At 49.0% G+C, this 24,885-nt stretch overlaps 1 protein-coding gene across 1 annotated transcript in view; it reads left to right on the top strand.

Moving 5' to 3' along the window:
* LOC140403956 (paired box protein Pax-6-like) overlaps positions 1–22,096 on the top strand; it is an 82,331-nt gene extending 60,235 nt beyond the window's left edge. Inside the window, exons 8-10 of the mRNA XM_072492245.1 lie at positions 1,070–1,167; positions 12,136–12,295; positions 20,138–22,096. Of these exons, the coding sequence (XP_072348346.1) occupies positions 1,070–1,167; positions 12,136–12,295; positions 20,138–20,223 (344 nt within the window). The 3' untranslated portion in view covers positions 20,224–22,096. The remainder of the gene's footprint in view (positions 1–1,069; positions 1,168–12,135; positions 12,296–20,137) is intronic.
* Positions 22,097–24,885: the final 2,789 nt, after the last annotated feature.

The raw sequence follows: 24,885 nt of genomic DNA, 5'->3' as shown, positions 1-24,885 counted from the left end.
AGGGGGGGACCTTACTTCACCTTCCCACACGGGATTAAATCAAAAAATTTCCGTTGGGGCTCCTCTGGAGAGCCCAAAAGTCCGTTATAGCGGGAGCTGCCGAAATGTGCGGCTTAGCTCCGCATCGCCGCAACCGGAAGTCCCTACCTCAGGTCATTATCACGCGACCGGTCGTCCTCCTAACGCATTCCTAATGACCCTTGGAAGTCAGCTTGTTAATTGGCCCTCCTTTTGCGTTCCCGCCACTAAATTTCTCTGTCTTTGAAATGAGATGTTCTGTGGAATCCCTACAGTGCAGAAGGAGGCCATTCAGCCCATTGAGTCTGCACTGCTCTCCGAAAGAGCATTCTACCCAGGTCCACTGCCCCACCCTAACCCCGTAACCTAACCTGCACATCTTTGGACACTAAGGGGCAATTTATCACGGCCAATCCACCTAAACTGCACATCGTTGGACTGTGGGAGGAAACCGGAGTACCCGGAGGAAACCCACGCAGACACGGGGAGAACGTGCAGACTCCACACGCTGTCCACCAGAGGTTGGAATCGAACTCGGGTACGTGGAGCAGTGAAGCAGCAGTGATAACCACAGTGCTACCTTGCTGCCCATAATGTGATGATGTGCCCCGGATTCATGCCCTGGCACCAAGTTTGTGTCTTCCGGGCAAAATTCTGAAAAATATGAAAAAAACTATGTTCCAAAACTTAAGGCCAAGATAGAATGAATTGGAAAGAAATTGCCCGAACCTTCTTAAGCCATCGGGTTTTACGGGCAACCATAGCCACGTGTGGGAGGGGGAACAGTGTGGGTCAACAGGCCATTTGGAATTGTGGGGCATCACAGTGGACACCTTGTCCGTGTCCAACTGTCCATACATGGGCACTCTCTACCAGATGCACGTCAATTGGGCACGGGAATCCTACGTGACTCCTTCCCTCCGTAGTCCAGTATTGGCGATGACATTTTTGCCACCCCCAACCCCTGCTCACCCTCAGTCAGGTAAAGCGTGAGTTATTATTGAGATCATTTGTTGTTTATTTTTCTTTCTCTCTCTCTCTCTCTCTTCAGGACCAATGCTGGTGAGAAATGAAACCTCTCTCACAAACAGTTACAGCGGGCTCCCACCGATGCCAGCCTTTGCCATGGCAAATAATCTTCCCTTGCAGGTAATACCTAGCGAGGTGTGAATGGTCGGAGCCCCCACTGGTACCATGTGGCGCGCGATGCCAGTTTAGCACAGTTGTCGGCAGTGTTGAGAATGGCGTAACCCACTCTTAAGAGTTGGCACAAAATCTAGGCTGGAATTTACAACATCAGACATTCTGCCTTTTGGGTGAAATATTAAAACCTTTTCCGCGTCTGTCTGTGGTTCAAGTAAGCCACACACAAAAAAACAGTTGACACTATTTTAGGAAGTTCCCCGTGTGTCCTCCCTCAAACAACATCACCAAAAATGGAACACTTGGTCATTTATCTGGATATCTGTGAGACTTTTCTAAAAATTGGTTGCGTGCGTTTGTCTGTACGCCGGTCGGTTGCTACACTTGAATAGTAACCTTGGTGTTTGCGAAGTGCTTTGGATGATCTTGAGAGGATGAGCAGGCTTTCTATAATGAGTAAGACATCATGGGGGTGCCAGGGGGCAGTGCCAGGTTGGCACTGTCAAGGACCAGGGCCTGAAGAAGGGATGGGGAGGGGCAGAGGGGGAGGGGTTGGGTGCATGGAGGAGGAAGCTGAGCCTGGGGCCCCGAATCCCTACAGTACAGAAGAAGGCCCTTCTGCCCATCGGGTCTGCACTGACGTTTCAAATGGGCACTCTACCCATATCCACTAGCCCCCCCTCCCCCCCCCCCCCGCCCCCCCCCCCCCCGCCCCCCCCCTCCCAGTTCACCTTGCCCTATCCCCGTAACCCCACCTAACCTGCACAGCTTTGGACACTGCGGGGCAATTTAGCATGGTCAATCCACCTAACCTGCACATCTTTGGACTGTGGGAGGAAACCGGAGCACCCGGAGGAAACCCACGCACACACGGGAAAAATGTCCAAACTGCGCACAGCCAGTCAGCCGAGGCCGGAATGGAACCGGGGTCCCTGGCGCTGTGAGTCAACAGTGCTAACCACTGTGCCCCACCCCGATGGTCTCCATCCCAGGGTGTTGAAAGAGGTGCCTATAGAGATAGTCGATGCATTAGTGGTCAACTAGTTCCACAGATTCTGAAATGGTTCCTGCAGATTGGAAGGTAGCAAATGTAACCCACTATTGAAGAAAGGAGGGAGAAGAAACAGGGAACTCCGGCCTGTTGGTCTGATGTCAGGAGCAGGGAAATTAATGGGTGTGATAACTGAACACTTAGAAAATAGTGATCTGATTGGGCTGAGTGAACATAGATTTATGAAAGGGGAATCAAGTTTGATAAACCTGTTGGAGTAACTTTGGGATGCTACTAGCAGAATAGATAAAGGGGAGCCAGTGGATATGGTGTACTCGGATTTTCAGAAGGCTTTTGATAAGGTCCCGCACAAGAGGTCAGTCAACAAAATTAGAGCTCATGGGATATATATATTTAAAAAGTAATTTTCCCGGGATGTGGGCACACTGGCTAGGCCAGCATTTGTTGCCCATCCCTAATTGCCTCTTGAGAAGGTGGTGGTGAGTCGCCATCTTGAACCGTTACAGTACATGTGGTGTAGGTACATCCACAGTGCTGTTAGAGTGGGAGTTCCAGGGTTTTGACCCAGCGGCAGTGAAGGAACAGCTGATATATTTCCAAGTCAGGATGGTGAGTGACTTGGAGGGGAACCTCCAGGTGGTGGGGTTCCCAGATACCCTTGTCCTTCTAGATGGTAGCGGTCGTTGGTTTGGAAGGTGCTGCCTAAGGAGTCTTGGTGTAATCTACTGGCATGGATTGAGGATTGATTAACAGAAAGAAAACAGAGAGTAAGAATAAGTGGGTCATACTCAGGTTGACGCTGTGTCTATTGGGGTATCCGCAAGGATCAGTACTTTGACCGCAGCTGTTTGCAATCAATGTTGGATGTAGGGACCAAATGTCCTGTTTCCAAGCTTGGGGATGGCACAAAACTAGGTGGGAATGTGAGTTCTGAGGCTGATGCAAAGAGGGTTCAAGGGCATATTTACAGGATTAGTGAGTGGGAAAGAACATGGCAGATGGAATATAACGTAGATAGGTGTGAGGTTATCCACTTTGGTAGGAGGAACAGAGGGGCAAAGCATTTCTCAAATGGGGAAAGATTGGGAAATGTTGATGTCCAGATGGACCTGGTGTCCTTGTTCACAAGTCACTGAAAGCTACCATGAAGCTGTAGCAAGAAATTCAGAAGGCAAACGGCATGTTATCAGAAGAGGATTCGAGTATATGAGCTCCTTGCTTCAATTCTATAGAACCTTGGTTAGACCTCACCTGGAGTACTGTGTACCAGTTTTGGTTCCCTTATCTAAGGAAGGATATACTTGTCATAGAGGGAGTTCAGCGGAGGTTTACCAGACTGTTTCCTGAGATGGCGGGACTGTCCTATGAGGCGAGATTGAGGAAACTGGGTCTTGTATTCCTGAGAATTTAGAAGAATAAGAGGTGAACGCATTGAAACTTTAAACGTTCTTAATGGGCAAGAGGCAGCCAGGATGTTTCCCATCCCATGGCTGGCAGGTATAGAACCAGGAGATGTAGTCTCAGAATAAGGAGTTGGCCATTGGGACTGAGATGAGGTAGAATTTCTTCATTCAGAGGGTGGTGGATCTTCAGAATTCTCTACCCTGGAGGGCCGTGGAAGCTCAGTTATTGAGAATGTGCAAGGCAGCGATGGATAGATTTTGAAATACTCATTGTCGTGTTGTTCACCCTAGGGTAACACGGACTGCAACTGGATGCAGTTGTACTTGGAAAGCAGACACCAAACTTAGACGTTCGTTCAATACGTTTTATTGAACTTCTGGAGCAGTGCACACAGCTTGCTGTGGGTTGACACTCTACTTATCTAAGTGTGCTAACTATAACTAACTAGACCAGACTAGCTCTGAGCCACGTGTAGAAGGTGCTGACTGATATATACACCCTGTCACTACAGTTGTCGCCAGTGGAATGAGCCACGTGTAGAAGGTGCTAACTGATATATACACCCTGACTGTCACTACAGTTGTCACCAGTGGAAAGAGGCAGAGTGCTGATGCCTCATGTGTTTTATAATGGGAAACCCCACTCTAGTGTTCTGCCTGGTGATTGGTTGTGTTCTGTCCTGTGTGTTGATTGGCTGTACTGGGTGTCTGTCACTGCCTGTCTGTATCTCATTATGTGCATCAGTGCAGATCATGATATTCCCAAGGGTTATGAAGATAGTACAGGAAAATTGTAGACAATGAGCCATGATCACGTTGATTGGCAGAGCAGACGCGAGGGGCTAAATGGCCTACCTCTATGTTCCCAACTTTCTCCTTCTATTCCTTTCTCCAACGCGAACGTGTCTGGTTTCTCCTCAAAGGTTACCTGTGTGATTTGTTTAAACTATTCCAATACGCTTTGGATCCATAATAGATGATCTCCGAGCGAGAGACCTTCCCCGATTCTGTAACCTCTACAACTCTCCAAGATATCTGCTCTCCTCCAGTTCTAATCACTCTACCTTTGGTAGCCATGCCTTCAGCTATCAAGGTCCCGGAGTTCCTTCACTAGACCTTACCACCTCCCAATCTCTCTTTCCTTCTTTAAGTTGCTGCTTAAAACCCCCCTTGACCAAAGCTCTGGACATCTGCCCGAATACCTCCTCGTGTGACCTAGTGCCAAATCGGGTTTGATAATGCTCCTGTGAAGAGCTTTGGGAGGTTTTACTGTTAAATGGCGTAAAATGGTCAGAAGCCAGCTGAGAGACAATTTGAAATAAAGGATACAATTTAAAAAATATATTTTTATTCAAGTTTTTGATATTTTAACATTTTAAAACACACAACATGGTAAAGAAAAACAACACCAAGACCCAACCACGCCTCCATCACCTCAACCAAACACCACACTTTGGCCCCCCCCCCATTTAACAGTTGACGGTAACCAGCTCATTGAAATGAAGTACGGACAAACCCAATCCCTTATGGAACCCCACACTCGCCTCCCCCCCTCAAAGCAAATTTCACCTTTTCCAGATACAAAAAATCCATTAAATCCCCCAGCCACACCGAGGCACAGGGTGGGGAGACTGACTCCCATCCCAACTGGACCCGCCTGTGAGCAAACAGTGAGGCAAAGGTTAAAACATCTGCCCCCGCTCCCGTCTGCAGCTCGACACCCCAAACATGGTTCCCAGGGGAGTGGGTTACAAATCCACATACAAGACCGGCAATATGGTGTTGAAGAGCGATCTCCAAAATTTCTCCAATTTAGGGCAGGACCAGAACTTACGGCCCTCTCACGCCGCTCACAAATATCCTCCACGCATTCAAACAACCGACTCGTCCTCGACTTCGTCAGGTGCGCTCTATGTCCTGCCTTTAACTGTATCAACCCCAGCCTCGCACACGAGGTTGAAACATTCACCCTCCGCAGCATCTCACATCACAGCCCCTCCTCCAGCTGCTCCTCCCACTAGGCCTTAACCCGCTCCAGAGACACTATATCCTTCTCCAAAACCCTCCCATAGATTGCTGAGATACCCCCATCCCCCCAGCCCCTTACCGACAGCACCCCCTCCAAAATCGAGGTGGGTGGTTCCACCGGAAAAGTCGGAAAGACCTTTTTCGCGAAATCCCATACCTGCATGTACCTGAAAATGTACCCCGCGGGATCCCAAACTCCTCCCCCCAACTCCTCCAAACTCACAAACCGTCCTTCTAGAAATACATTCTTCATTTCCATCATCCCTCACTCCTTCCCTGCCCGAAACCTCGCACTCATCCTCCCTGGCTCAAACCCATGGTTCCCTCGGATCGGCATCAACTTCAATCCCACCCCAACCTAAAGTGCTGCCGAACTTGCCTCCATATTTTCAACGGGCCACCACCATCGGACTCCCCGAATATTTCCCTGGGGCAAATGGGTTGTCAGCCACCCAAAACCCGACCCCTTACAAGAGCCTGCCACCATCCTCACTCCGACCCCCTGCTCCAAACCCGCATCTTCCCCGCGTTCGCCACCCAATAAAATTACATCAGGTTTGGAAGGGCCTGGCCCCTGACTGTCACCCTCTCTGGAGCGCCGACCTCCTAATCCTTGCCACCTTACCTGCCCACACAAGTGACAAAATCAACTGTTCCACTCCCATAAAAAACGTTTTCGGCCAAAAGACAAGTAGGCACTGAAATACAAATAAAAACCGCGGCAAAATGATAATAATAATAATCTTTATTATTGTCTCAAGTAGGCTTACATTAACACTGCAATGAAGTTACTGTGAAACGTCCCTCGTCACCACACTCCGGCGCCTGTTCGGGTACACAGAGGGAGAATTCAGAATGTCCAATTCACCTAACAAGCACGTCTTTCCGGACTTGTGGGAGGAAACCGGAGCACCCGGAGGAAACCCACGCAGACACGAGGAGAACGTGCAGACTCCGCACAGACAGTGACCCAAGTCGGGAATCGAACCTGGGACCCTGGAGCTGTGAAGCAACAGTGCTAACCACTGTGCTGCCGTGCTGTCCATCAATATCCATCTTAACTGCCTGCACCTGGTCTGCCAATGATAGTGGAAGGCTGTACCATCTCGATAGATTCCTCCTTGAATCTACCCGCCAGATTTGTAAATTTGAACCTACGGAGCTGGGCCCAATCCCGAGCCACCTGCACTCCCAAGTACCTAAGGTGGGTAGTTGCCACCTGAAACGGCGACCCCCCCCACCCCAAACCTACTCCCACCCCCGGAGCAGACACCACAAAACACCCACCCTTTTCCAAATTTAACTTATAACCTGAAAAAGCCGCAAATCTCCTAAGCAGTCCCATTATATTCCCCACCGAAGAGCCCGGGTTGGAGATATACAACATCAGATCATCAACATACAGAGGAACCCTATACCCCACCCCCCTCCCTCCACTACCCCGCTCCATTTATCTGAGCATCACAGCGCTATGGCCAAGGACTCTAACACAGGGCAAACAGAAGGGGGGCATGGGGCACCCCTGCCCCGTTCCTCTCTGTCTCGGAAAATACCCCAAACTCACCTCATTCATGCGCACACTTGTGCATCAATTTAACCCATGCCACAAACTTGGACCCAATCCCAAATCTCTCCAACACCGCAGGTAAATAGCTCCACTCCACACGTTCAAACGCCTTCTCCACATCCATAAGACCATATGACATAGGAGCAGAATTAGGCCACTTGGCCCATCGAGTCTGCTCCGCCGTTCAATTATGGCTGATATTTTCTCATCCCCATTCTCCTGCCTTCTCCCCATAACCTCTGATCCCCTTATTGATCAAAAACCTATCTATCTCTGTCTTCAAGACACTCAGTGATTTGGCCTCCACAGCCTTCTGCGGCAAAGAGTTCCACAGATTTACCACCCTCTGACTGAAAAAATTCCTCCTCATCTGTTTTAAAGGATCGTCCCTTTAATCTGAGATTGTGTCCTCGGGTTCTAGTTTTTCCTACAAGTGGAAACATCCTCTTCACGTCCACTCTATCCAGCGCTCGCAGTATCTTGTACGTTTCAATAAGATCCCCTCTCATCCTTCTAAACTTCAATGTGTACAGACCCAGAGTCCTCAAACGTTCCTCATACGACAAGTTCTTCATTCCAGGGATTATTCTTGTGAACCTCCTCTGTACCATTTCCAAGGCCAGCACATCCTTCCTTAGATACGGGGCCCAAAACTGCTCACAATACTCCAAATGGGGTCTGACCAGAGCCTTATACCGCCTCAGAAGTACATCCCTGGTTTTGTATTCTAGCCCTCTTGACATGAATGCTAATACTGCATTTGCCTTCCTAACTGCTGACTGAACCTGCACATTAACCTTAAGAGAATCGTGAACAAGAACTCCCAAGTCACTTTGTGCTTCTGTTTTCCGAAGCATTTCCCCATTTAGAAAATAGCCTAAGCCTAGATTCCTCCTTCCAAAGTGCATAACCTCACACTTTTCCACATTGTATTTCATGTGCCACTTCATTGCCCACTCTCCTAGCCTGTCCAATCCTTCTGCAGCCCCCTTGCCTCCTCAACTTGCTTGTTACCTCCTCAAAGAACAACAGATTTGTCATACACGACCTCCCTTTGACAAAGCAGTGCTGACTCAGTCCTATTTTACCATGCACTTCCAAGTGCTTCGCGATCCCATCTTTAATAACAGACTCTAAAATCTTACCAATGACCGAAGTCAGGCTAACCGGCCTACAATTTCCCGTCTTCTGCCTCCCTCCTTCTTAAACAGTGGTGTTACATTAGCCACATTTCAGTCGTCTGGGACCCTTCCTGCCTCCAGTGATTCCTGAAAGGTCATCACAAATGCCTCCACAATTTCCTCAGCTATCTCTTTTATGACCCTGGGGTGTAGTCCATCCGGTCCAGGTGACTTACCCACCTTCTGACCTTTCAGTTTCCCCAGAACCTTCTCCTTAGTAATGGTCACTCACCTCTGCTCCCTGGTTCTCCGGGAGCTCTGGCATCCTATTGGTGTCTTCCACCGTGAAGACTGATGCAAAGTAACTATTCAGTTCGTCTGCCATTTCTTAGTTTCCTATTATTACTTCTCCAGCCACATTTTCTAGTGGTCCAATGTCTATTTTTGCCTCTGTTTAGGGGGCTGTTTAGCACACGGCTAAATCGCTGGCTTTGAAAGCAGACCAAGGCAGGCCAGCAGCACGGTTCAATTCCCGTAACAGCCTTCCTGAACAGGCGCTGGAATGTGGCGACTAGGGGCTTTTCACAGTAGCTTCATTTGAAGCCTACTTGTGACAATAAGCGATTTTCATTTCATTTCATTTCTCTTACCTTTTATATATTGAAAAAATCTCTTCCTATCTTCCTTTATATTACTAGCTAGCTTGCACTCGTACTTCATCTTCTCCCCCCTTATTGCTTTTTTAGTTGTCCTCTGCTCGTTTTTAAAGGCTTCCCAATCCTCTGGTTTCCCACTAATGCTCGCCACTTTGTATGCTTTTTCTTTAGCCTTTATGCGCTCCTTGACATCCCTCGTCAGCCATGGATGCCTTGTCCTCCCCTTAGCATGTTTCCTCCTCCTTGGGATGAATTTCTGTTGTGCCTCCCTAATAACCCCCCAAAACTCCTGCCATTGCTGTTCCACTGTCTTCCCTGCTAGGCTCCTTCTCCAATCAATTCTGGCCAGCTCCTCCCTCATGTCTTTGTAGTTACCCTTATTTAATTGTAATACTGTTACATCTGATTGCAGCTTCTCCCTCTCAAACTGCAAGGTAAATTCTATCATATTGTGGTCACTGCTCCCCAAGGGTTCCTTCACCTTAAGTTCCCTAATCAAGTCTGCCTCATTACACATCACCAAATCCAGAATTGCCGGTTTCCTAGTAGGCTCTGTCACAAGCTGCTCCAAAAAACCATCTCTTAGACATTCCACAAATTCCATTTCTTGGGATCCACTACCAACCTGATTTTCCCAGTTCACCTGCATAGTGAAGTCCCCCATGATTATTGTAATATTGCCTATTTTACATGCCTTTTCTATCTCCTGATTTATTTTCTGCCCCACATTCTGACTACTGCTAGGGGGCCTGTAGATAACTCCAATCAGGGTCTTTTTACTTTTGCGATTCCTCAACTCTACCCACAGAGATTCTATGCTTTCTGATCCTATATCGCTCCTTGCTATCGATTTAACTTCATTCCTTACTAACAATGCAACCCTGCCCCCTTTTCCCATCTACTTGTCCTTTCGATAGGACCTATACCCTTGGACATTTAGATCCTAGCCCTGATCCCCTTGCAGCCATGTCTCTGTGATGCCCACAACATCGTACCGGCCAATTTCAATGTGCGCAACAAGCTCATTTACCTTGTTCCGTATACTGTGCACATTTAGGTACAACACCCTCAATCCTGCACTGACCACCTCCCTTTTTACACCCTCCTCAGTCACTGTACCCTGTACTGTGGCCCTTTTTGATTTTTGACTATGGCTTCTCTGCCTTACACTTTCCCCCTTACTGCTTTTTGTTTCTGGCCCCGTTTTACTTCCCTCCGACTTCCTACATCGGATCCCATCCCCTTGCCACATTAGTTTAAACCCTCCCCAACAGCTCTAGCAAAAAACCCCCCTAGGACATCGGTTCCAGTCCTGCCCAGGTGCAGACAGTCCGGTTTGTACTGGTCCCACCTCCCCCAGAACCGGTTCCAATGCCCCAGGAATTTGAATCCTTCCCTCTTGCACCATCCCTCGAGCCACGCATTCATCCTATCTATCCTGACATTCCTACTCTGACTAGCCCGTGGCACTAGTAGTAATCCTGAGATTACTACCTTTGAGGTCCTACTATTTAGTTTAACTCCTAACTCCCTGAATTCAGCTTGTCGGACCTCATCCTATTTTTTACCTATATCGTTGGTGCCTATGTGCACCAGCTGGCGGTTCACCCCCCCCCCCCCCAGATAGTCCTGCAGCCGCTCCGAGACATCCTTGACCTTTGCACTAGGGAGGCAACATACCATCCTGGAGTCTCAATTGCGTCCGCAGATCTGCCTGTCTATACCCCTTACGATTGAGTCCGCTATCACTATAGCCCTGACATTCTTCTTCCTGCCCTCCTGCGCAGCAGAGCCAGCCACGGTGCCATGAACCTGGCTGCTGCTGCCTTCCCCTGGTGAGCCATCCCCCTCAACAGTATCCAAAGCGGTATATCTGTTTTGCAGGGAGATGACTGCAGGGGACACCTGCATTCTTGCTCTGTCTTTTTGGTCACCCATTTTCTATCTCCCTCAGTAACTTTCACCTGCGGCGTGGCCAACTTGCTAAACGTGCTATCCACGACGTCCTCAGCATCGCGGATGCTCCAAAGTAAGTCTATCCGCAGCTCCAGAACGGTCTAACAGGAGCTGCAACTGGACACACTTCTTGCACGTGAAGGAGCCAGGGGCAGTGGACGTGTCCCTGAGCTCCCACATCGCACACGAGGAGCACCACCAGCGCCACCTCCACCTCCGGCTCCCTCTCTGTGCTGGAGTGAGCACCACATTCGACAGATCCGCATGTTCGATGACAACTGCCTGACCTAGAAGGATACAATTCTAAAGGGGGTATAGGGTCAGAGAATCCTGGGTGTTTATGTGCATAAAACATTGAAGGTGACAGGACAGGTTGAGAGAGTGGTTAAGAAAACATACAGAATCCTAGGCTGCATTATTAGGGGCATAGAGAACATGAACGAAGTGTTGATATTAAACTTGTCCAAAACACATGTTCAGCTCCAATGTAGTACTGTGTCCCGTTCCTGGGATGAGGAACAGTTTTGTTGCCAGCTTGGGGAAGTTGGGACTGTTTGCCGTGAGGAGATTTGATCGAGGTGTTCCAAACCGCGAGGGGTCTGGACAGAGTCAATCGGGGGAAACTGTTCCCACTTGTGAAAGGACCAAGAACGAGAGGGGCACAGATTTGAGGGAATTGGTGAAAGAAGCAATGGAGATATGAGGATAAACTTTTTCCATGCAGCGAGTGGTCAGGATCTGGGTTGCGTTGTCTGGGTGTGCGGGGGAGCTGGATTCAATCGAGGCTTTCAAGACGGAATTAGGTTCTTATTTTAAAAAATAATAGTCTTTATTGTCACAAGTCGGCTTACATCAACACTGCAATGAAGTTGCTGTGAAAATCCCCTAGTCGCCACATTCCGGCACCTGTTCGGGTTCCCAGAGGGAGAATTCAGAATTTTCAGATGGTACGGGAATTGAACCCACGCTGCTGGCCTTGTTCTGCATCACAAGCCAGTGGTCTAGCCCACTGAGCTAAACCAGGAACATCTGAAAGGAAAGAATGTGCAGGGTTACGGGAGAAGGTAGGGGGAGTGACATTCGGTGCGTTACTCATTCAGGGAGCCGGTGCAGACACGATGGGCAGAATAGCCTCCTTCTGTGCTGTAACAATTCTGCAGCAATTGTATAAGTACAAATGTTTTGTTGCAGGTATTCAGGAAACGATTTTCATTATCTCCTGCCTTTTCAGCAATCTGTCCAGTCAGTTCCCGGCCAAACCGCCTCGTATTCCTGTATGATTCCGGCCAGCCCAGCAGTCAGTGTGCGGAGCTATGACGCCTACACTCCTCCGCATATGCAGCCGCACATGAACTCACAGTCCCTGGCTTCAACAGGAGGCTCCTCTACAGGTGAGACCCATCAGTCGCACGCGGGAAAACATTGCGAGCGCTCACATTTGAATCGGCCGTTAAGGGTATGCTGTCTCTTGCCAAGGTTCGATTGTGTGCTCCCAGCGTGGTTGCAGTTCCCTCGCCCAAAAGACTGTTTTCTCATGTGTGAACCAGGAGAGAAACTGTCAGTGGGCTGACTTTAAGGGCAGCACAGTAGCATTGTGGATAGCACAATTGCTTCACAGCTCCAGGGTTCCAGGTTCGATTCCGGCTTGGGTCACACTCTGTGCGGAGTCTGCACATCCTCCCCATGTGTGCGTGGGTTTCCTCTGGGTGCTCCGGTTTCCTCACACAGTCCAAAGATGTGCAGGTTAGGTGGATTGGCCATGATAAATTGCCCTTAGTGTCCATAATTGCCCTTAGTGTTGGGTGGGGTTACTGGGTTATGGGGATAGGGTGGAGGTGTTGACCTTGGGTAGGGTGCTCTTTCTAAGAGCCGGTGCAGACTCGATGGGCTGAATGGCCTCCTTCTGCACTGTAAATTCTATGATAATCTATGATGGAAAGCATCGTATATGGCCCTGAGCTGGTCATCAGTATCCACACATACACCAAATAACTAGCATTAATGGACTCGACAGAGTCCATTAAAACACATCCCACTGCAAACAGTTTACAAAGTCTATTTAAACAACATCCCACTGCAAACAGTCTACAGAGTCTATTTAAACAACAACCCCTGCAAACAGTTTACAGAGTCTATTTAAACAACATCCCACTGCAAATATTCAACAGATTCTATTTAAACAACATCCCATTGCAAACAGTCTACAGAGTCCATTTAAAAAACATCCCACTGCAAACATTCTGTAGGGTCTATTTAAACAACATCCTGCTGCAATCAGTTTCCAGTGTCTATTTAAACAGTTTGTTATTGGAAACAGTCGACATAGTGCATTTAAACAACTTACCACTGCAAACAATCTACAGAGCCTATTTAACCAACATCCCCTGCAAACAGTCTACAGAGTCTATTTAAAAAACATCCCACTGCAAACAGTTTACAGAGTCTATTTAAACAGCAACCCCTGAAACAGCCTACAGGATCTATTTAAACAACATCCCCTGCAAACAGTCCACAGAGTCTATTTAAATAACATCCCACTGCAAACAGTTTACAGAGTCTATTTAAACAACATCCCCTGCAAACAGCCTACAGAGTCTATTTAAACAATATCCCCTGCAAACAGTCTACAGAATCTATTTAAACATCCCACTGCAAGCAGTTTACAGAGTCTATTTAAACAACATCCCCTGCAAACAGTCTACAGAGTCTATTTAAATAACATCCCACTGCAAACAGTCTACAGGATCTATTTAAACAACATCCCACTGCAAACAGTCTACAGAGTCTATTTAAACAACATCCCACTGCAAACAGTCTACAGAGTCTATTTAAACAACATCCCACTGCAAACATTCTACAGAGTCTATTTAAAAAGAGTCTCCATGAACTACATCAAACAGAACCCATGACCTAAACTACAGCAGAATCTCCCGACAAAAGCAGGCTGCTTCCTCCAGCAAAATGCAGTGAGTGGAGGATAGTTACGTAATACAGGATACTCGTGCTCACCTCCAGGTGGCTGGCAGAGTAGAGGATGTTGTTCAGGACCTGGTTGGCATTTGGTGCAAAATTCTGGGCAGTTATAAGACAGACAGAGCCATACAAGGGGATCAGTAAAGATTCAGGGCGTGATTTAACGGAAATGAAACAGAGTCCCATGTTGAGCACGTTTAGCCGGGTATATCCGGCCAATGGCAATGCCTGTCAAACGGAACTCTGCTTCATTTCGGGTCCTTGGTGAGGAACGCCCTGTCGAGGCCGCACTTAGTCCCGTTTCCTGCAGGAAGTGATCGGGGCGTCATTTTCGCCTTGGAGAACATCCAAGTGCCAGTATGCCTGGTCCTCGTTGGTGGAGGGCAGTGCTAAACGGCGCTCACTCAGGATCTCCGGGGCGCGGGGGGGTTAGATCCCACCCCCTGGGTAACTCCAGCGAGAGCATATTCAAATGAGCCCGTTACGAGCGGGATCCAGATTGCGGTGCCTCCCGAGATCCCTCTCGCGAGATTTACCGGCTGCATCGCGTCCCGAGTCGGGCGTGGCGTGGCTGTTAGTTTGCGCCCTCAGTATAATCTAGTCAAAAGAGAGGATCAAACATTTGAACAAAATAAGCAACAAACAGTGGATGCTGGAATCTGAAACAAGAACAGAGAGCGCTGGATAAACTCAGCAAGTCTGGCAGCATCTGTAAGCCATGATGTGGAGATGCCGGCGTTGGGCTGGGGTGAGCACAGTACGAAGTCTTACAACACCAGGTTAAAGTCCAACAGGTTTGTTTCGATGTCACTAGCTTTCGGAGCGTTGCTCCTTCCTCAGGTGAATGAAGAGGTCTGTTCCAGAAACATATATATAGACAAATTCAAAGATGCCAAACAATGCTTGGAATGCGAGCATTAGCAGGTGATTAAATCTTTACAGATCCAGAGATGGGGTAACCCCAGGTTAAAGAGGTGTGAATTGTCTCAAGCCAGGACAGTTGGTAGGATTTCGCAGGCCAGATGGTGGGGGATGAATGTAATGTGACATGAATCCCAGGTCCCGGTTGAGGCCGCACTCATGTGTGCGGAACTTGGCTATAAGTTTCTGCTCGGCGATTCTGCGTTGTCGCGGGTCCTGAAGGCCGCCTTGGAGAACGCTTACCCGGAGATCAGAGGCTGAATGCCCTTGACTGCTGAAGTGTTCCCCGACTGGAAGGGAACATTCCTGCCTGGTGATTGTTGCGCGATGTCCGTTCATTCGTTGTCGCAGCGTCTGCATGGTCTCGCCAATGTACCACGCTTCGGGACATCCTTTCCTGCAGCGTATGAGGTAGACAACGTTGGCCGAGTCGCACGAGTATGTACCGCGTATCTGGTGGGTGGTGTTCTCACGTGTAATAGTGGTATCCATGTCGATGATCAGGCACGTCTTGCAGAGATTGCCATGACAGGGTTGTGTGGTGTCGTGGTCACTGTTCTGAAGACTGGGTAGTTTGCTGCAAACAATGGTTCGTTTGAGGTTGCGCGGTTGTTTGAAGGCAAGTAGTGGGGGGGTGGGGATGACCTTGGCAAGATGTTCATCGTCATCAATGACGTGTTGAAGGCTGTGAAGAAGATGACGTAGTTTCTCCGCTCCGGGGAAGTACTGGACGACGAAGGGTATTCTGTCGGTTGTGTCCCATGTTTGACTTCTGAGGAGGTCGGTCCGGTTTTTCGCTGTGGCGCGTTGGAACTGTCGATCGATGAGTCGAGTGCAATATCCCGTTCGTACGAGGGTGTCTTTCAACGTCTGTAGATGTCTGTTAAGCTCCTCCTCGTCTGAGCAGATCCTGTGTATACGGAGCGCTTGTCCATAGGGGATGGCTTCTTTAATGTGTTTAGGGTGGAAGCTGGAGAAGTGGAGCATCATGAGGTTATCCGTGGGTTTGCGGTAAAGCGAAGTGCTGAGGTGACCGTCCTTGATGGAGACGAGTGTGTCCAAGAATGCAACTGATTTTGGAGAGTAGTCCATGGTGAGTCTGATGGTTGGATGGAACTTATTAATGTCATCGTGTAGTCGTTTCAGTGATTCTTTGCCGTGGGTCCAACGGAAAAAATTCCTTTGGGGACCAAATTCGCACCCCAATACGCCAACATCTTCATGCACAAGTTTGAACAGGACCTACTCACCGCACAGGACCTTCAGCCGATGTTATACACCAGATACATCGATGACATTTTGTTCCTTTGGACCCACGGCGAAGAATCACTGAAACGACTACACGACTACAAGACAAACATGGGACACAACCGACAGAATACCCTTCGTCGTCCAGTACTTCCCCGGAGCGGAGAAACTACGTCATCTTCTTCACAGCCTTCAACACGTCATTGATGACGATGAACATCTTGCCAAGGTCATCCCCACACCCCCACTACTTGCCTTTAAACAACCGCGCAACCTCAAACAAACCATTGTTTGCAGCAAACTACCCAGTCTTCAGAACAGTGACCACGACACCACACAACCCTGTCATGGCAATCTCTGCAAGACGTGCCTGATCATCGACATGGATACCACTATTACACGTGAGAACACCACCCACCAGGTACGCGGTACATACTCGTGCGACTCGGCCAACGTTGTCTACCTCATACGCTGCAGGAAAGGATGTCCCGAAGCGTGGTACATTGGCGAGACCATGCAGACGCTGCGACAACGAATGAACGGACATCGCGCAACAATCACCAGGCAGGAATGTTCCCTTCCAGTCGGGGAACACTTCAGCAGTCAAGGACATTCAGCCTCTGATCTCCGGGTAAGCGTTCTCCAAGGCGGCCTTCAGGGCCCGCGACAACGCAGAATCGCCGAGCAGAAACTTATAGCCAAGTTCCGCACACATGAGTGCGGCCTCAACCGGGACCTGGGATTCATGTCACATTACATTCATCCCCCACCATCTGGCCTGCGAAATCCTACCAACAGTCCTGGCTTGAGACAATTCACACCTCTTTAACCTGGGGTTACCCCATCTCTGGATCTGTAAAGATTTAATCACCTGCTAATGCTCGCATTCCAAGCATTGTTTGGCATCTTTGAATTTGTCTATATATGTGTTTCTGGAACAGACCTCTTCATTCACCTGAGGAAGGAGCAGCACTCCGAAAGCTAGTGACATCGAAACAAACCTGTTGGACTTTAACCTGGTGTTGTAAGACTTCGTACAGCATCTGTAAGGATAGAGGGTTTTGAATCCTTTGGCTCTTCATCAGAACTGAAAGGAGGGGGGATGTGTTGGAGCTGAGAAAGATTGCAATAGTAAGTAGCAACTTTAAGAACAAAAGGCAGATGGCCTGGTGTGAGATGGGGAGGGGGTTCTGCATTGAGGCAAGACACAGAAAATGGGAACAGGATGAGGCTATTCAGCCCTTTGGGCCTTCACCACCATTCATTATGATCATGGCTGATCATCAATACCCTGATCCTGCCTTCCCCCCCATATTCCTTGATTCCTTTAGCCCCAAGAGCTATATCTAAATCCTTCTTGAAATAACACATGCATGGGATATTTTAATGATGTGGAGATGCCGGCGTTGGACTGGGGTGAGCACAGTAAGAATTCTTACAACACCAGGTTAAAGTCCAACAGGTTTGTTTGGAATCACGAGCTTTCGGAGCGTAGCTCCTTCCTCAGGGATATTTTAAAAAGGGGGTTTAAGATAGAGGTGACACGTCACAGTGCAGAGGTGCCAAACTGAATGTTGAGTCCCGTGGGCTGTAACGCACCCAAACCATAACTTCCTCTGGACTTGACTGGAGAATTGCAGCAGGCCAAAGACAGACATGTGGGCACGAGAGCAAGATGCTGAGTTAAAATGGCAAGCAACAGGAAGGTGAAATGAAATGAAATGAAAATGAATGAAATGAAAATCGCTTATTGTCACAAGTAGGCTTCAAATGAAGTTACTGTGAAAAGCCCCTAGTCGCCACATTCCAGCGCCTGTTCGGGGAGGCTGGTACGGGAATTGAACCGTGCAGCTGGCCTGCCTTGGCCTGCTTTCAAAGCCAGCGATGTAGCCCTGTGCTAAACAGCCCCAGTATTTGCCTGTGGACTAAGCGAAGGTGTTCCGCAAAGCAGTCACCCAGTCTGCATTTAGTCTCCCCAGTGTAGGGGAAACCGCACCGGGAGCAGTGAATACAGCAGACCAAATTGGAGAAGGTGCAAGTGAAGCACTGATTAACTTGAAAGGAATGTTTGGGGTGTTTGAGCCCTGAGGATGGAGGACGTAAGGGGACAGAAGTTGCACCTTCTGCGATTGCATGGGAAGGTGCCATGGGAAGCGGATGGGGAGTTAGGCACGACTGAGGAGTGGACCAGGGTATCCTGGAGGGAGAGGCCCCTGTGGAATGCTAACGTGGTGGGGGGTGGGTGAGCAGAAGATGTGAATCATGGTAGCTTCGTGCTGGAATTGCAGGAAATGGCGGAGGATGACCCTTTGAAGGTGGAGGCTGGTGGGGTAGAAAGTGAGGACAAGGGAGACTCTATCGTGGTTCGGGGAGGGAGGGGAAGGGGGTGAGGGCAGAAGTGTTGGAAAAGGGTCGAACACGTTGAAAGCTCTGTCAACCTTGGGTTGGCAGGTCAGGGGGAAGGACTGTTTTCGAAGGCAACATCATCAGAACAGATGCGACGGGGAAACTGGGAGAATGGTATGGAGTCCTTACAGGGAGCGGGGTGTGAGGAGCTGTAGTCTAGGTAGCTATGGGAGTCGGTGGGTTTGTAATGAATGTTGGCGGTCAGTCTGTCACTGGAAATGGAGACCGAGAGATCAAGGAAGGGAAGGGAAGTGTTGGAGATGGCCCATGTGATGGCGAGAAAGGGGTACAATTGGAAGCAATATTGATAATTTCATTCCAGATCCAGATGAGAGCCTAGAGTTACACCAATACAGGCATTGATGCAATGGAAAGTAAGGGGTTTTGGTAGGACTGGAACCAGGAGTGTTCCACATAACCCTCAAAAAGACAGGACTAACAGGGGCCCATATGGGCACCCGTAAGCACATCTTTTATTTGTGGGAAGTGAGACAAGCGAAAGGAGAAATTGTTGAGTGAGAGAACGAGTTCAGCCAGGCGGAGGAGAGTGGTGGTGGACGGAGGTGGTTCGGGCCTCTGTTCAATTAGGGAGGTGGAGGGATTTAAGGTTGACTCCACCGGAACAGAGAGTTCTGGATTGAGGGGTGGGGAACGTGTCCGTGAGGGAACTAATTTCAAAATCAAGCCTTTGAGAAGGGATTGAGTGGTTGATAAAGGAAGGGGCAAGTCAGGGCTGCCACAGAAAAAAAGCCATGATGTGGAGATGCCGGCGTTGGACTGGGGTGAGCACAGTACGAAGTCTTACAACACCAGGTTAAAGTCCAACAGGCTTGTTTCGATGTCACTAGCTTTCGGAACGCTTCTCCTTCCTCGGGTGAATGAAGAGGTCTGTTCCAGAAACACATATATAGACAAATTCAAAGATGCCAGACAATGCTTGGAATGCGACCATTAGCAGGTGATTAAATCTTTACAGATCCAGAGATGGGGTAACCCCAGGTTAAAGAGGTGTGAATTGTACCAAGCCAGGACAGTTGGTAGGATTTCGCAGGCCAGATGGTGGGGGATGAATGTAATACGACATTAATCCCAGGTCCCGGTTGAGGCCGCACTCATGTGTGCGGAACTTGGCTATAAGTTTCTGCTCGGCGATTCTGCGTTGTCACGGGTCCTGAAGACCGCATTACTTCAGGACGCGCGACAACGCAGAATCGCCGAGCAGAAACTTATAGCCAAGTTCCGCACACATGAGTGCGGCCTCAACCGGGACCTGGGATTCATGTCGCATTACATTCATCCCCCACCATCTGGCCTGCGAAATCCTACCAACTGTCCTGGCTTGGTACAATTCACACCTCTTTAACCTGGGGTTACCCCATCTCTGGATCTGTAAAGATTTAATCACCTGCTAATGCTCACATTCCAAGCATTGTTTGGCATCTTTGAATCTCTATATATGTGTTTCTGGAACAGACCTCTTCATTCACCTGAGGAAGGAGCAGCGCTCCGAAAGCTAGCGACATCGAAACAAACCTGTTGGACTTTAACCTGGTGTTGTAAGACTTCGTACAGAAAAAAAGGGAGGGGGAAATTAGAATGCATTGTTCCTCACACACGTCAATGCCACTGGAGATCTGCCAGCTTGCTCACTTTTATTTTCCGGTTTTTATCTTTTTTTCCCCCAGGACTAATCTCTCCTGGAGTGTCGGTGCCAGTTCAGGTTCCTGGAGGCGATCAGGACATGGCTCAGTACTGGTCGAGGCTGCAGTAAGGAAGGGGAGAGGGCGGGAAACGGAACAGCGAAGAGCACTGCCTTTGAGATGAAGCCAGATTCTGTCCACGGTGTCTCAGAGGCGCCAGTGTAATATCAACCCACCCTATCGAATTAAGTGGGACTCGATGCAATGACCGACAGCCTGCCATATTTAATTCGTGTTAACAATTCCGCTATTCTCGCTTTGCTTTTTTGTTTAAAAAGAGGAATTTACCTGGAGCCCGTTGCTGCGCAGAGGGGGAATTTCTTGAAATCTCCAATGTAAAGATGTCAGAGTTGTAGTTATGTAAATATAAGAAGGTTCCCATATTATGCCAGGTTGAAAACTACCCTGGGGGGGGGGGGGGGGGGAACAGGAACAGGTGGAGGGAGAGGACTATGGTTGGTATCTTTTTCATTGGCGGCACCAAAGATGAATCAAAACCCTTAATAGCTAACTCCGCATCGTGAAACGGAGGGAAGTAAAGAGAGCTGAAATTCTCTCTTCACGGTCGGGCCAACTGCTGACATTGTCCGTCACCACTTCATGCTCTCACACCGTGTCGCCGGCAATCATACTGATTTATAAAGGACTGGGCCAATACGAATGGCCAGGCTGAGTTCCTGGCATGTTCCTCTCTCCACACCTCGCCATGTTTCCTTCTGGGAGGGGGGATGCTGGAGGTGAAAGGGTGGGGGGAGGGGGGGATGCTGCTGTTAGATTTCCTTTGTAGAATTAACCAAGGTGGAATCTCGTACATTCAAATCGAGCTTTTGGTAGAACCAAGAACGAGGTCGTTGGCACAAACGACTTGGTTCTTAACAAAAAAATAAATAAAGGTACCTCAGGTTTTTATTGGCTCGCAGTGCTGGAAGGAATCATACCTTGACACCATTTTCAAGGTGCTTTAACACTGGTGATATAGGGCGAGGTTCTCCGATCCGAGCCAGAACGGAAAGTTTGGCGTTGCCGCCAAAACTCCATTCACGCTCAGTGTTACCGGAAAATCCCAGCCACGGACGAGGACGGAAGATTTCGCCCATATATAGAACCATGATCCGCCCACTCACTGACCACGTCCGGGATTTTCCAGACCCCTCACGGCACATGCGGCAAATCAACCAAAGGTCCATTGACTTCAGTAGCACCACTCAATCCCGCCGGTGGGCGGGACGAGAAGGTCCCACCCTGTGTAACGAGACATTATAATGAATGGAACCACACAGCCACTTGGCCCCACCTCCCTGCGTCAAAGATTCAGTCCCTCCCAGACCTTCTGCTTTGCACCTGGAACGTCCTCTTCCCGCCGAGTGCTCTTGCAGCTTCTTTTCTGAATATTACACCGCCCTCTTTCAGGCAGTGCACTCCGGGTCATAACAACACACTGGGCAAAAGAATCATTTGCCCTCAATTCCCCGTCTCGCTCTTTTGTTAATCGCCTTCAACCTGTGTCCTCAGCTTACCCACCCGTCTGCCAGTTTCTTCCTGTGTGCTCTGAGCAAAATGGTTCATCATCCTGAACACCTTAACCTGCCCTGGTCCAAAGAGAATAATCCCAGCCTCTCTACGTAACTGAAGCCTGTCATACTTGTACCATCCGAGTGAATCTCCTCTGTCCTAGGCCTCGGCAGCTTTCCTACAGGGGCGTCCAGAACTGGACACAATACCCTAGCGGAATCCAGGTGATTTATGTATTTAAATAAGATCAGTATCATACAAGTCAAGGACATATCGGAGCTCCTCTCAAAATACATTTCTTGTTTCTTCTAAGCTCTAAGTTGTCCTATGCCTTACTGCGGGCCCTGCAACTTACTGAGGCTCATTGACTTGTCTTCAATGCATTACTTAACACGGCGGAGATCCATGCTTCCCGTAATCTACTCAAGTCAAGACACAAACTGGATTCCTCCCCCCCCCCCCCCCCCCCCCCCCCGCCCCTCTCTGCCACCAAATCTGGGTTGGCATGTGGGAGGAGTGTGAAATTGGGGGTGGTGCCATGTCCGTCGTCTACCCGCCTCCAATGGCAGGGGAGGGTTTGGGTGGGCTGCTCACCAATGCACCCGATTAATGGCCACTTGAGGACCTCTTGTCGCTGCTGGGATTTTCTCCATGGCGGATGGTGAGGTCGCCAAGTGAAACCTGGAAGACCTTTTTGTGGGCTGTAGGTGGGGAGAGGGGGAACCCTCTTGTTAGGACCCCGTACTCAACAGAGGCGCACTCCCCTCCCCAACCCGAGGTATTCTCCCCCCTCGGCTCTCCCCCCCCCCCCTTCCTCGCCCAAAACTCAAAGCTGAACACCTCAACAGAAACCAGAGAGTGAGCTTCAAAATGCCAACCTCAGTTCTCAGCCAATCAACTGCTTGAGCTCCGCCAGCTGATTTTCAATGTTGGCTATTTAAGACGTTACTGTCCCCTTTCGATATCCAAGAACTGGACACTTTCAGATCATTGCACTGGAATTCCCCATTTGGAATTTGGCCTGAGATTAGGATCTGGGTGTGAGATGATTCATTGAGCGTTGAAAGGTCATTTCGAAAAACACAGTAGCCTTTCCCCAAGCAGATCGTTGCAGACTTTAGGGTTGCCAACCGTGATTCCATGTATTCCTGGAAGTTTTATCACGTGATCCCCCCCCCCCCCCCCGCGCTCCAGCCGTTAGTCGGCCAACACATCCACCCTTGTGATGTATGGCCTTCCTCCGGCCAATCGGAAAGCAAAAGGACTCATTGCCCAATTGGATGATGCTCGACTCTCCGCACTATCCGCGCCCCCCATTTTCTTTTTTAAAATAAATTTAGAGTACCCAATTTTTTTTTCCAACTAAGGGGCAATTTTAGCGTGGCCACTCCACCTATCCTGCACGTCTTTGTGTTGTGGGGGTGAAACCCACGCAGACACAGGGAGAATGTGCAAACTCCACACGGACAGTGACCCAGGGCCGGGATCGAACCCGGGTCCTCAGCGCCGCAGTCCCAGTGCTAACCACTGCGCCACATGCCGCCCTTGCCCCTCCCCATTTTCAACGGGCGGGATTCTCAGCTCCCCTAGTCCCGTGTTTCTGGGTGGTACGCCATTTGCTGGCGGTGGGATTCTATACACCCGCCACTTGTCGATGGGATTTCCCATTAACGCCACTCCACGCTGCCGGGAATTCTGCGGGCGATTGCGCCGCTGACGGGAAAAGTGAATCGCAACGGCAGAAGATTTTCAGCCAATATTTTTTACATGCGGTAAAGTGATATTTTCAAAGAAAATGATAAAGAAACAGCCTTTTATTTAATCATCAATGATTTTTGTCTTCGGGGATCCACCCACAGCAGTGTCCTGGAGATAGATCTCCAATTCCTGTTGGCTCCAGGCCAATCTTGGGGGGTTGGTAACCCAAGTGTACCTTCCAGCAAACACTCATGTCGTGATAATCTGGATCGAAGGGTTTGGGAGCACCCAAGGTTTGTGGGATTGGAAGCAGATTGTCACCCTATGCACCTGACCACCTTCCCCAGGTTGGATAATCTCTCACCTTGACCCATAGCTTCATCAAAAATAACACAAGGTACGGCAAGGCGGATGAAGCATGCAAACCAGAAGACTTGCTCCAACTGTTCAGGGCATTGGGGAGGCCGCGCCTGGGCACTGCCTACAGTTTTGGTCTTTATTTAAGGAAGGACATATTTGCATTGGAGGCAATTCAGAAAAGGTTAATGAGGCTGATTCCTGGCATGAAGGGGTTTGTCTTCAGGAGGAGTTGAGCAGGTTGGGCCCATGCTCACTGGAGTTCAGAAGAATGAGAGATAAAAAACACGAGATTGAGGATTCTGAAGGAGCTTGACAGGGTAGATGCTGAAATAGTTGGCGAATAAGCGATCTCCCATTTACGATGTCGATGAGGAGGAATTAGTTTTTGGAATTCTACTCCCCAGAGAGCAGTGAAGGCTGGGTCATTGAATATATTCAAGGTTCATTTAGACAGGTCATAATCTAAAGGTGAGATGGGGATATTAGGGGGCAGGCAGGAAGAATATAGAGTTACTGCCACAATTAGGTCAGCCATGATCTTATGAAAAGGGGGAGCACACTCGAGGGGCTGATTGGCCTTATTCTCTCCTATTTCTTATACTCTTATGCTAATTGAATGCACTGGGCCAGAGGTTCCAGGGGAGAATGCGGCTGCCCGGCGTAATCCACGATTGAGTAACTCAGGTTCATTGACTGGACCGAGTTTGAGGCTCCACAGTAGGGGCTGGGGCAAATCTACTGCAGTGGGCCAGAGGTTTACTAGAAGGTGATGTTGACCAGGTGCACCGGACCAGAATTCAACTGCAAGGTTAAGCTTGGTGAATCTGCTGGATAGGAGCGGGGAACCTGTTACTGTTCCCTTACTGTTACGATCCCAGTTGGACTGGGAGAATTGGACGGGAAGATCCCAGAATGGAACCCTGGTTCAAAAGACTTGTACTCCTTGTTATAAAATGTGGAGGAACAGACCAGTAATTAGTTTGAATAGCAAGAAAAAAAACATTTATTGAACATGAAAAGGTGAATTATGATACAATACTCTTTTACTCCTCCCTTATTCCCGATAGATTTTAAGATGAACACGGATTACAAAAGTTAATTTTACGTTACAATGGTCTCATTAACACACAAAGTCCCTTCTAAGCACATAGATCGAATGTGGT

This window comes from Scyliorhinus torazame, chromosome 29, assembly GCF_047496885.1.
Source record: "Scyliorhinus torazame isolate Kashiwa2021f chromosome 29, sScyTor2.1, whole genome shotgun sequence".
Lineage (NCBI taxonomy): Eukaryota > Metazoa > Chordata > Chondrichthyes > Carcharhiniformes > Scyliorhinidae > Scyliorhinus > Scyliorhinus torazame.
This window is presented reverse-complemented; position numbering and strand designations above follow the sequence as displayed.